Raw genomic sequence first — 13783 nt, 5'->3', positions numbered from 1 at the left:
TACTTTCTTACTTCCAAACACGGATAATTCTGGACACACATGGATTTGAAGGCTCAAATTTTGACTGCAGGCTGAGAACACTATTACAGATTGGCTAAGCTGAAGAGATTCCCGTTTCTGAGACAAAGGTATGATTGATAAAAAAAAATGGTTCCATCTGTCCCTTTAATTAAAGAATTATAGACATTATTCCTGAAAATAGGCCACAGAGTCAAAAACTGACCAAATACCTAACTTTTAAAAATAACCCAAATTCTCTGCCTAATAACACCTTGGAACCAAATTAAAGTCAAAAAGTTAAAAACCTGAAAGAGACTAACCCGGCTTTGGCCCCTATTCATTCATTCCTTTTTTATCATTTTTTACTGAAAAAATAGTCTTTGGCTCCCCTGAAAAATTTTCTGGCCCCTGCTCGACCCTCTATAACCTAATGTTTCCTAGAAACGCCACTGCGTTACAGTGCTTAACGGTTTGATCCATATGGGCCATGCTTCTCATATTGGAGCGACAGCCTGATTTAAATTTTGGCGATGTATTCGATAATTATGTGGAGATATCTATTTATTCTCTTTAAAATGGGGGGTGGGGGTACTGTATAATTATAGATAAATAAATAAGACAATTTTATGGATAGATATTTCTAGAATATTTATTACTTCAACGTTTCAATGTGCTTCTCACACCGTCATCAGGAATATAATAATGATAAAATTGTCTTATATGTATAATTATAGTGAATTGTTGCAAGGGGCAAATAATTTATCCGGAGGGGCAAGGTGTATGGTGTTTAGTTGCAGTAATGGTGTTGGTCGGTTGTCAGAATTTTGTCAGGCGGACAACCCATTTTTTCAGCGGGGCATCTCATCCCCTTGCTCACCTCCAGCTATGGGCCTCATTTAGGTTGCATCTCTAAAAGTTACAATTGACACTTTGTCATTACTTCAGTGGCCGGCCAATTTTTTGGCCAAAAAATTAGGGACGAAGCCCTAACTCAAAAGTGAACTGAAGGTAATAAATATGTTTTAGTTGTGGTCTGGAAAGTTTAGGATAATTTCAACCAATGAAACGATGTAGTGAAATCTTGGTCAAGCTGCGAGACTGTTTTGTTTGGGCTCAACAAAATGGCGTCCTGACAACGATAACAACTTTTTCAAATGACGGCCATGCTAATTTGCTAGGTTAAATCAGGTAAAAACGGTTTAGATTTATGAGAAAAATAATTTTGACATAAACATCGTTGAATCAAGACAAATGTCACATATGGAATTATTGTTGATCATTGTATTTTGGAGCCCGACATTTTTAGACAATTTACCATTAACCTTTGTTGTTATACTAGACTGTCAACTCAACTTTCGTACAGAACAACTATTAATGAATATAAAGGCCCACGATCTAATAACCAACAAAGTAAGGCCTATCAAAGAGAAAACTTGAACTTTGAGGGAGATTTGAATTAAGTTGACAATGATGATTGAAATTTTTTTTTTTCCAAAATTTAAATTAGGCCTATTTATTTGTTTTTCCAACTGCCTTTAGGTCTAGGCTCTTCTTTAGTTAGGTGTTAGGGAGTCACAGCACAGCCACAGGCATCAGAATTTTTCTTACCTTGAGGAGGAGTCGAACCAACGGCATCTAATCGCCTAGCAGACGACAAACCAACTCTCTATCTTTGACAGACAGTCGCTTGTCCGAAACATCTGCCACTATTCCAGCCTAACATAATATTGAATTACCTTTTTAGATGACTGTAAATTAGTGTTGGGCATCACCATAACTTTCGTTTTGTTAGTATAAAAACGTGACTCTGTGTCCTTTTAACTTTTGGCTGCGCAAGCAGTTTTAAATGGCCAATGCTAGATCAGTTTCGCCAAAAAAAACTTTGATTGAGACATGACATAAATGGTGTAGGGAGAAAATGATGGTATGACTGAAGTACAAAAATATTCATCTTTCCAAATATACCTGGATTTTGCAGGTCCGAGGTACCGGTATCTAAATAAATTTAAAAACCCTGCACCTGCAGAGATGCGGAATGACCCATTTAATAGGGCCTATTTTTTCTGTCTCTACACCAGCTGACATCTGTCCAAATAGCTATCAGAGGCTGGAATAGAGATAGATGTTGTGGTCTATCAAAGTAGCGAGTATGTATTTGATGCAGACACTCTGCAATATAAATTGTAACCAAAGTCAGGAAGATGCATGAGTAATCGGCATGATTAATTGAACACAGCCCCCTTTAATAACAAATGACACAGAATCCTTGTGTGTATAAGAAATTGTGTTATGTTTTTTTTTTCCAAGTATGATTTTCACATCAAAATTTGCGAAAAAAATTTCTAACTTTAAAAATTGAGATTTTTTTCACAATTCCTTACTTCTAAACGTTCTCAAGTGCTAAATAGTGACGAAATTGTCTAATATTTTCCAATAAATTATAATAAGCTTACACCTGAATCCTTTATTTTGATTTTCTAGAATTCTCAAAAATGGCAACAACACCTCAACTTCCAGTTTTAACTGAGAGCAGGAACAGTCTAGTATCAATTCAGAACACACCAAGAGTTGATACACCTAGAGAGAGGGCTTCAAGATGGGCTTCAGAAGTCAGGAAAAGGTTGGTACCATATTTTTGAAATCACCATTGCAAAAGTTTTACAGTCAAAATAAAATTCGACCCAACTTTCATTTCGATTTTCATATTAGCTTTTATTTACATGCACATCAATGATTATGCAAAGCGAGTACAACTACTCGAATGAATTATGTCCCCTTCAATTTCGCCACTAAGTACTGGGAAAGTTCCGCCTTTCAAACTGCTTTAAAGGGATTGTAAAGAGGTTTTTAAACTTTTTATGTGCATCAGACACAATGATAGCATCAATTTGTACCATTCCTATTGGCAAATTTCAATCAGACATCTCAGGTTCCTGCAATTCCACTAAAACTTTGTATTTGATAACTTTGGCAACACTAATACTTTGTATTGTTAGTATCACGTGAATCTGTGACCCTCGTACTTATGTCTGTGCACTTAGTTTTAACTGGCAGATGACAGATCTATTTCATAAGAAAAAACTTTGATGGAACCGCAGACTTGATGATGTAGGGAGATTATGATGGTATTAGTATGACTGAACTACTAAAATATTCATCTTTCCAAATATACCTGGGTTTGGTTTACCGGATTTTGATAAGTAGGTTTACAACCCTTGCACCTACGAGTTGCTAGAAATCTCCACAAAACTGGGTTTATTTTTTCTGTCTCTACACCAGCTGACAACTGCCTAAATAGCTATCAGAGGCTGGAATAGAGGCAGATGTTTTGGTCTACAGTCATAGACATTGACTGACATGAAATGGCTAACCTATACTTCATGTCCGATAGAGGATATTGACTGTCGGTCATTTGAGCTTCCCCGTCTGTCATGTCCGATATATAGAGCCAATTCAACAGCACTGGTTTTCATTGTAAAATGAAGTTTGAGAACTGCATGAATGAGTTTTTAATGAATATTGTTTATTTATTTGTTTGTTTATTTATTTGTTTGTTTGTTTTAGAATCGAAGATAATATCAAGGAAGGTATAGAAAATGTTGATGAAGAAGATGTAAAAAAATTAAAAACTGAATTAATAGCCATTTTTATTACTGCTTTACAACAAGATAGGTTAGTCCGGATTTCAATTCTCTTTCCTTGTCAGAATTAAAATCAGTCTAATTATAATTAGAACTTTGGTTCTTTCCGTTTTTTATTAGCTTTTATTTTCAATGGCAACTCCGGTTAGTGTCTAACGACAGCCCTCTTGAACGTCTGACATTTTAACCTATTGACCCAATTCAGTGAGGTCTGCTTTAACCAATCAAATTACTAACCTCTCAAGTGCTGGAAATTTGTCAGGTCAAAATTTTTGGTCAAAAGGTTAATTTGTCGAACGTCCAAAATGGCAGTTGTTAGAGCCTAAAGTCTCCCGCACACGGTGAGAATTTGGCATTCGCCAATGGCGCTCTACTTTCTCACTACACTACTCAATTATATCTGACGTCAGCCTATCACATTATCAATCAAAATGGCAGACTACTACAGTGATAGTTCAAGAGATGACGAAGATGAGGGAATGCAGTTGTTATTGTTGTTAGTATTACTTCGTAGACGTCACAGACTGTCTGCAGCTAGTCGCAAGAAATAATTCAACAAATTTATCCTCAAGGATTGCTTCTGTTACTACTTCACTGGGCGACGCCATCTTTGAATACCAATAAAGCATGCCCGTTGTGTTCGTCGTCTGAGGAAGTCGCGCACAGTTACCCGCACACGGTGTGCCATTGGCCACGAGTGGTCAAAAATATTAAACACGATAGATATTTTCGACACGATAAATGCATACTAAAAATTACCCGCACACGAAGCGCTACTAGTCAAGTGTAATTGGGACCGTGCCATTTTCTCTTCGTGTGTGGGTGCCTTAACTGAAGTGGCTACTTTAAAAATAAAAGCTAATAGAAAAAAAATGAAACTAAAGTTTTCTATTAAAATCTAAATCAGGTTCTCTGGTAATTCAATGAAAATTTACTGTAGTTTTGTAGGAATTTTTCTTTTCCAGGACATCATTAGCAATCACATGTAGTTATTGCTAATATATCTCATTAAAGATGGGTTTCCTTATTTTTTAGTGTCAAATTAAGCACACTATTTGATTAATTGGTGTTTCTAATGAATTATCATGTATTCTTAATCATATCATTAACCAATCTTAAATGTACATGTATTGCCCTTTCTTGATTGGTCACTCATTTGAATTCTGCTGGTAATTCTCTTCTAATTTAGCTAATTATGAATTAATTATGGACATGTGAGACAAACTGGTATTTTTCCCAAGTCATTAGAACACCTTTAATTTCTATTCATATAAGTATTAGCATTTTCATTTTCATTTTGAAAATAAGGGAACCCATCTTTAAGCTCTGTAGTAATTTAAGAAATGAAAATTCAACTTACAATTTGTCTGCAATTAAAGAAAAACACACCAGGGGAGGAAAGGAAAGAGTATTACCATAGACAACATAATATTTACTCAATATAGTAACTCCATTTTATTAAGAATTCAGACGTTAATTTCTTTTTCCTTTTATTCTAGCCGTTCAACTTGGTTATATCTACAAGAAATATTAGAGCTATTGGAACCATATCAGAATTTATTTCATTATTATTTAACCAAGGCAGAGGTAAATTGACTTCATTTCATTATAGTATATAACTAAAATAATGGGTATATTGAATTTATTTCATTATTATGTTCTGAATGCAGAGATGAATTAAATTTATTTCATTATTATTCAACCAAGGCAGAGGTAAATTGACTTCATTTCATTATAGTCTGTAACTAAAATGGTGGTAAATTGAATTTATTTCGTTATTTATTGCATTAGCCTTGAGGTTTCCTTAAAATTTAATTGATTTAAAGGGACAGATGTGCCATTTTGGGGGGTTGATTCGAGTCTTGAATATATATAAATAGTTTTCAGAAGTACTGGAAATGTACGAAAATCGCATAATATCTCAAACTAGGAATTTCTTTTCCTATTTCTTCAGATGTCTTTTCTATAGATGACAGTGTCTCAAGTTTAATCGCAGATAATTCTGCTGTGAGCTGTGAATACTATTACTGTTTAGCTTAGATAAGAAATTCCTGTCTCTGAGACTAAGGTACGATTGGTCAAAAAAATAGAGCATCTGTCCCTTTAAAACTACATTTCAATATTTTTTTTTCAGTTCAACCATTACCTAGAGAGAATACACAGTCATTTTGAAATTCATCGTGAACGATTGTTTGATTTGCCCATTGTTGACTGTTTAGCTAAGGTCTTCCCTGAGGTACGTAACCCTATAATACTATGATAACATGATATAATTTTAACATAATACGCAAATGATAACATAATACAGTTTTAACATTATACCATGATGATAACATAATACCATGATGATAACATAATATAAATTTAACATAATACCATGATGATAACATAATATAATTTTAATATAATACCATGATAACAGCATATGATTTTAACATAATACCATGATAACATAATATAATTTTAACTTAACACCTTGATAACATGATATAATTTTAACATAAATGATAATAACATAATGTAATAATCAAAATGGATTCAAAGTAGAGTAAAGCAGGTTATGCTTTCTCTTCTAGACACTTTTCTTTTTGAATTACTTACTCACTTATGATAAATGTACTTCCTCATGTGAATTGTTCAATAGCTGCCCTGAAACCACTTTTCATTATGAAATACTTACTCACTTATAATTGATATACTTCCTCATATGAAAAGTTCATTAGCTGCTACTAATGTTTCGCCAAAATGTGGTTTGTATTTCGGGTTTCATTTTACGGTTCGGATTGTTAGTACTTGGTTTAATTATTCAAGTGTTCATGTGGGCTGAAGTTTCCCCCACTCATTTGAAATAACACTGTAACTTTAAAGTGTTTTTATATCACCCGATTCTCTATAATGGACACTTTTAAACATCATTTTTATAAGATTGATATCTTGTCTAAAGGCTTGTCAAAGAACAATAATGATCTCATTTTATATAAGCTTACTGATATATAACACCTTATATTAGATCCTAATATATCAAATTGAAAATTTTGTTTACAATTTTTAGGAGATGCAAGCTTTAAGAATTAAAGGACCTCACCCAGTGAAAAATTATTGTAATCCACCGATGATAAAACAAACTCCTGTCTCTCCAAGAAAATCTCAGACTCCCAGGAACTGTCTTCCAGATGGCACCAACCCTTATTCTACACATATAGCTGTAAGTAGAATGTACTTTTTTCCCTGATCCTGAACTTTGAGCCTATGATGAATGATTTACAACTTCACAACAATTTACAAAAATTGATTTTCACCAGCTCATGGCTTTTAAAGGAACAGGCTCGCCATCCATTTGACCAATCAGATACACAGAAATTTTTGTTTTTATAATCAGTATTATGTTTACAGCTCACCATCGAAATTTTAGTCTCTAAATCCATGTGTGTCTAGAATTATCTGTGTTAAAAAGACGAGTCGTCTTTTCTTGAGACTCTGCCATATATAGAAAAGACATAATTATATAGAAATAGAAAGTGAAATTCCTAGTTTGAGATATTTTTAAAGGAATTATGCGATTTTCCTATATTTCTAGTACTTCTGTAGATTATTTGAACCTGTGCTCTAAACAAGTTTTAAAGGGACAGATGCGCCATTCTTTTTGATCAATCAGCCCTCAAATCTATGTGTGTCCAGAATTATCTGCATTTGAATGTTGAGAAAAAGATGAGCTGTCATCTTAAGATACTGTGCGATCCATAGAAATTGTGGGTAAAATTCCTAGTTTGAGATATTTTCTAGTACTTTTGAAGACTATTTACATATTTTCAAGACTCATATCATCTCCAAAAATGGCGCATCTGTTCCTTTAATTATTACAAACATTAGTTGCTTAGAAGATTACTCCCATGAGTGTTCGCCTCCTAAGTCTGTGAATCAAGGTACCAGATTGTTCGAGTTGAGAACACTGAAATAGTCCCCTATACTGAAGAATTCAATATATCTAATTGAGGGTTGGTATCAGCTGCACTGCTCTTCTTCAAACAAGATCTTTTTATACGTCCACATTATAATGTGGTCGTATATTGTTGTCTGTCCTTCCGTCCTTCCACAATTGGCTTGTGAACGCAATTGAGACAAGAGCTTTTATCTGATTTGATTGAAATTTGGTGTGAACATTTATATTGATGAGATCTTAGACAAGTTAGAAGTTGACGATCTTTCAATGAACTTTTTTGTAGTTATTGCCCTTAATTTATGAAAAACGCGTCAAAATTTGTTTGTGAACACAAATTTGGTATAATTATTTATAATGATGAGATCTTAGTCAAGATTGAATTTGACAATTTTTCGATCATCGGAATTTGAATTGTTGCCCTTAACTAAAAATGCATCAAAATTTGTTGGCGATAGAGGTTTAAATCAACAATATCTTGCACAAATTAGATTTTTGGTATGATTTGATACAGATAGGTGACTGCCCTTGATATACTGAAAATGTATCAGGAATGTGGGCGTATCTTGCTAGACAACCACTTGTTTCTTTGTCCTGGCCATTGGAAAAACTGTTTGTTCATTCTACACAATCTTGAGATATACTAAATTTTGTTTTTATGTTTATCTTAGAGTGATGAAGAAATGTTGTCCCGCCAATCTTTAACAATTCGAGACTTGGGTAAATCTATTGGTAATGTTGCGTTCGAGATGGCAGCACGTAAGTATTTCCCTAAATGAGATTAATGGCCATCGTCTTTATCGCCTTTCTCCAATCCGACAAACTCAAAACTAATCATATTTTACATCATTAAAATTGGAATTGATTAAACTATTTAAAGATGGGTTTCCTTATTTTTTAGTGTCAAATATATTTCTGAGAAAGGTCAGTTTTAAGCCCATTTTATTGCAGGTGTTAAGTGATGTCATAAAGTCTATTCCTTCGTATGAAGTGCCATCTTTTCAATGAATAAGGTAATTTGCATTATGAGCTTTGCATTCGATGTGTTCAGAACAAGGCATGAATACAACTTATTATGTTTCAATAACTGCAGGGCATTTTCTATTAAAATTTATGTTGTTTTCATTACAGGAGAGTCAATATGGAAACACAGTTTAGGAACAACAGCTTTAGCTCTGAATACAGATATACCAATACCAGAAGAGGTCAGAGTTTGTGACTTTTATTCTTCAATTAATCAGAGTTTATTATTATTCAGTAATTAGTATGCTTATCTATATGGGGACCCCAAAAATATGTCAGATTATGCAGAATGTCGCAATACTCAGATTTCGGATATCACAGAGTACACTGTATTTTCATTTATTATTTTTGATGAATTTGGCTTATTCAGGGAATTGTTAACTTTGGAATAGTCAAGTATGTTTCATAGTTTGAGTGGACTACTTTCATGTTCAATATTGCAATTAAACTTCACAATGTCTAATAGACCCATCACACCGTAAAGACGTCCTTACAGAGCTGCCATTGCGACCGAAAATTTAGTATGTGAAGGTCACTCAAATCATGGTATAAGCGTGAAGGCAGCGATTCCGTTCGCCAGGGAATTCAAAATGTCTGTAGACAAGTGTCGTAAAAATTAATCGCACCAATCCCATATATCTTATTAGTAACCTTCCTTTGGAACTCAATATGGTTGCATATGTCGCAGGTTGATAGCAATTGTTGTAGAATTTGTAATTTAAGAGACTTTTTCTCGCATTTTTTTCATGTTTGCTGACGACCAAGTACATTTTAATTGTCATAAGATCACAATGGTCACAGTCATTTGTAAAGGGTCTAGAAATTTTCCTTTAATTTTACTTTATTCTCTTTGATGCAGATCTAACTTGATATTTTAAAACTTCTTAAAGATGGGTTCCCTTATTTTCAGTTATGAAAATGAAAATACTAATACTTATATGAATAGAAAGTAGAGATGTTCTAATGACTTGGAAAAATACCAGTTTGTCTCACATGTCCATAATTCATAATTAGCTAAATTAGAAGAGAATTACCAGCAGAATTCCAATGAGTGACCAATAAAGAAAGGTCAAAAAGTCTTTTTTTGCTTATCCAGACTGTACATACATGAACATTTATGATTGGTTAAAACTCTTAATTATATGCAATAAGAACATAATGATATAGTGATAAATGATAATTCAATAGAGACACCAATTAATCAAACTGTTTGCTTAATCCGACACCAAATAAGGAAACCCATCTTTAAGTATTTAAATGACCTTTTTATGCCATAAATCTTGAATATTTCCCCACATCAGAATTCTCTGGAATGGTTACTTGTAGTATTATAAAACCATTGTAATTTTTATTCAATCACAGCCTGGAGATAAGAAACTGTCTAGAAGAACTAGTAGTATTCAAGTTAGATTAACACCAGAGAAGCTGAAAGCTGTCATTGCCAAATCCATTAAAACAAGTCAGGTAAGAAATATAGTCCAATTGTACTCAGTAAATAGTAGAACTGTTCTCGGGCACAGTAGGGGCGCCAGCCTACCAAGACTGGGGATACAAATGTGGGCAGACTGATTCAATGGTGGGGACAACTGTCGAGGCTGAATTCAAATTTTGGCTACTCTGTGGAGGTGTTATAGTCGCAAGCCTCTCATAGAGTGTCCTAGAGGGTTCTCTCAAGAAAATTTTAGAAAAAATGAATTGATTTTATGCATTCTGACACATATTTTGGAGAAAAAAGGTAGACATTTAGATTTGTTGAAAATTAAGTGTTGGTACAATTGGCAGTGCAAGTGCCTCCCCTGTAACCCCAATATTGCTGCCACTGCTCAGGTATGGTCTGATATGTTTTTTCTTTCAATTATTTTTATATATTATTTTTTTAATGTGGATGTATATTGCCGTCGCCCTTGTCCCTGTCCGTTGGTCTGTCAACATTTCTTGTGAACACACTAGAGACTACACTTTTTAACTGATTTTAATTAAATTTGATGTGATCATTGATATTTATGAGATCTTGTTCAAGTTTGAAATTGACGATCCTTCGATGAACGGTTTTTGAGTTATTGCCCTTGACTTAGGAAACACGCGTCAAAATTTGTTTGTGAACACAATAGAGACTACAGTTTTCAACTGATTTTAATGAAATTTGGTGTGATTCATTTATACTGATGAGATCTTGGTCAAGTTCGAATTTGAAGATCTTTCGATGAACGGCTTTTTTAAAGACTGTTTTATCATTTCTGACAGCTGCCAGTATAACTAAGCGAGGGATGGCTATATCTTAAAAACTAATGCTGCAGGCACATTTACAGTCTTTGTTGCTGATTTTTGTCACCAATGCAAATCTTGAGTGAAATCTCAAACAAGCTTTCACAACAAGAATATTGCATTGCCAACAGGATTAATAATATCAAACCAGTTTTATTGTTTTATTGTCTGCAAGACAAAAATGGAATTGAAGGAACCACAGACGTCTAATGTGTAAATTGATTCTATCAGCGTCCCTGATACACATAAAAAGTCTTAACATTCCCTTTAAATGATCGTTATATTTCCATTAAAGGAAGAGATACCAGTAATGACTGGAAGAGAGGCTGTGATATATTTTGCTAAATGTCACCATATCGGGAAGATAGAGTCAATTTATTTTAATTTGGCACCGTCACGATATTACAGACCCTATGAACTTATCTCATGTCCTCAAAATAAGGTAACTATCCATGTATGTCCAGAATTATCCACAATTGAATGTTAACTGACCGCTCGTCATTTTTCGAGACACTGCCATATATAGAAAAGATATAGAAAAAGAAATTCCTAGTTTGAGATATTTGTGAAGGAATTATGTGATTTTCTTGCATTTCTAGTACTTCTGAAAACTATTTACATATATTCAAGACTCAAATCAACCCTCGGAAATGGCGAATCTGTCCCTTTAATTGCAGCAATAATTCAAACCATACGTATATTTTTAGGCAGAAAGTGAACATTATGTATTTTGTACGTTTGGCGTTTTACATGTTTACCCCAATCAAGACAGTGAGAGCATGACACTGGGTGAATGGCAGAAAGAGGCTGTTTTATGGACAGCAGTTTCCACCATACCTTTCTTTAAAAACTATCTTGTGTTGAAGTCATTTAAAAGGTAAGAATCAAAATTTAAAAAAACACAATTCAATTCAGTTCACGACATGTGTCTTATACCTTGACTGCTAGCAGAAAGTAAAAAGTAAACCTTCATTCATTTCATTCCATACCTTGACTGCAATTACCACCTTTATTGTATCACAGATGTTTGTAAACGTAGCGATTTGATTTGATTGAGCACTAGTGAATACAGCCAATCATAGCCATTGAGCTACGATAGGCTGTAATTACTAGTGTACAATCCAATACTGTTTGATCACAAGGGCGGCGCTCGATTGGAGAGCTCTGAACAGGTTCCGTCTGTTCCAATCTGGCCTCAATCAAACAGTACAGAAGCAAAATATGTCACATTCAAAATAATCCCATCTAATTCCTTATCCACCATTTTGAATTCTGTCAGCACCTACTAATTTTATAGCACACATGGAACACATTCTGCACTCTGTTCCAACTTGTTGATTCCCTAAATCCCAAATGTGCAGAACTGACCAATCGAGCGGTCCCTTAGTTGAATTTCATATTATGCCTAGTTAATAACTAATTTCTTCTAAATTCATTTCAGATGGCGTTCTAATAAATTATTTTTGAATTTTCTGCGTAAGAAGGAAATATTGTCAAAATGTCTGCTCAAGGCCGTTCCTGCTTTTGGTGCTGCTTTGCTTCAAGTATCAAGGTAAGGGTCTTTCTCAACTTCTTGTGCTCTAATTGATTAATTTTGATGTCTATAGTGGAAGTAGGTCTGTAGCTAGCCCAGCGTTTGAAGGTGGGCTTAACTATAGCAACTAAACAAGTCATTTAAGTCATCTAAATTTTTCTTAGGAGTGGGCTTGGCCAACCTCCCACATGGCCCCCCTCTAGCTGTGGGCATTAGTGGAAGTACAGTTTGCCTGTGAACTCCTAATGGTGCTGGCACATAAACTGTCTTTGGCCATTTTTGTGCCGACAAGAGTCTTGTTAATGAGTTTTGCCGACTGGCTGCGGGCACACAAGGAGACAACAAATTTCCAGTCGGCTGTTGTCCACTATGTCGATAATCACATGTGGATCGTGCAAAAGAAAGGAAAATGCATCTGATTGGATGATGAATCTCTGTTTTGCAGACAATAAAACATTTTGCGACAAATATCAAACTTGTTTAATATTATAAATCTTGTTGTGGAAGCATGGGCACACGTGAGATTTTACTCAACATTCCAATCAGCGACAAAAATCGGCGACCAAAACTTTGCAATTAAGTGTGACACCTTTTTCTGGTATTTCAACCCATTAAATTTTTGGATATGGATTTGGATGTTTTGATATACAAAGGTTTTCCTATATGATTATTTTTACAGATTGTTAAAAGAATTATTGTTGGTCAACTTCCTGCCGTTTGAACTAGAGTAAGTAAAGTGCTTTCATTATAAAGACTGTTAAAATAAAAACAAATTGAAATTATTTCAAGTTTTGCTTAGAGTTTTTAATTTTACTCTGTAATTATTACATTGTGCCTTATTTATTTAAAATTATACTACCTCTTATGATGACCAAAAAATTCAAATTGTTAAACTTGATTAAAATGAGTCTTTGTTCATCAGTGAATTTACCTGGTGTCATAACTATACAACAGAATCTCTCTATAATCTAATAAATCTATAAAACTAAGTAATAATCCATTAAACTAAGTAATTTTGAAACATGCTAAGAAGTGTTTTTCAATAATTATTTAGTTTAATGGATATATCGTGTTATATAGAGATTCTATTCTTTAGTCATGGTACCTAGTAAGTCTTACTGATAATATATACACTTTGTTGATCAAATTTGAGACTTTTATGTCCATTCTAAGAGATATCTGAAGGTATCAACTTATCACTGATGCAGGTTAGAGGGGCTGACATAGAAAAGCTCTGAATTGTTTAGCCAATAAAGCTAGTCCCTATGTTCTATAGTCTGTGCATGTTTTATTTACAAACTACAATCTAAAATCAAAAAAAAAAAAAGTCCTGCTGCTCTGGAAAACTTCCCTTATTGCTTTTTTTTTCATTAGCTTTTATTT

General features: G+C 34.0%; 1 protein-coding gene across 1 annotated transcript in view; it reads left to right on the top strand.

Moving 5' to 3' along the window:
• Positions 1 to 2492: 2492 nt before the first annotated feature.
• LOTGIDRAFT_173233 (hypothetical protein) overlaps positions 2493 to 13783 on the top strand; it is a gene marked incomplete at both ends in the record, with an annotated part of 90802 nt that continues 79511 nt past the window's right edge. The window contains 12 exons of the mRNA XM_009050694.1: positions 2493 to 2620; positions 3565 to 3672; positions 5141 to 5228; positions 5776 to 5877; positions 6694 to 6846; positions 8250 to 8337; positions 8710 to 8783; positions 9964 to 10065; positions 11162 to 11308; positions 11574 to 11743; positions 12308 to 12418; positions 13080 to 13127. Of these exons, the coding sequence (XP_009048942.1) occupies positions 2493 to 2620; positions 3565 to 3672; positions 5141 to 5228; positions 5776 to 5877; positions 6694 to 6846; positions 8250 to 8337; positions 8710 to 8783; positions 9964 to 10065; positions 11162 to 11308; positions 11574 to 11743; positions 12308 to 12418; positions 13080 to 13127 (1319 nt within the window). The remainder of the gene's footprint in view (positions 2621 to 3564; positions 3673 to 5140; positions 5229 to 5775; positions 5878 to 6693; positions 6847 to 8249; positions 8338 to 8709; positions 8784 to 9963; positions 10066 to 11161; positions 11309 to 11573; positions 11744 to 12307; positions 12419 to 13079; positions 13128 to 13783) is intronic.

The sequence above is a fragment of the Lottia gigantea genome, assembly GCF_000327385.1.
Source record: "Lottia gigantea unplaced genomic scaffold LOTGIsca_152, whole genome shotgun sequence".
Classification (NCBI taxonomy): domain Eukaryota; kingdom Metazoa; phylum Mollusca; class Gastropoda; family Lottiidae; genus Lottia; species Lottia gigantea.
This window is presented reverse-complemented; position numbering and strand designations above follow the sequence as displayed.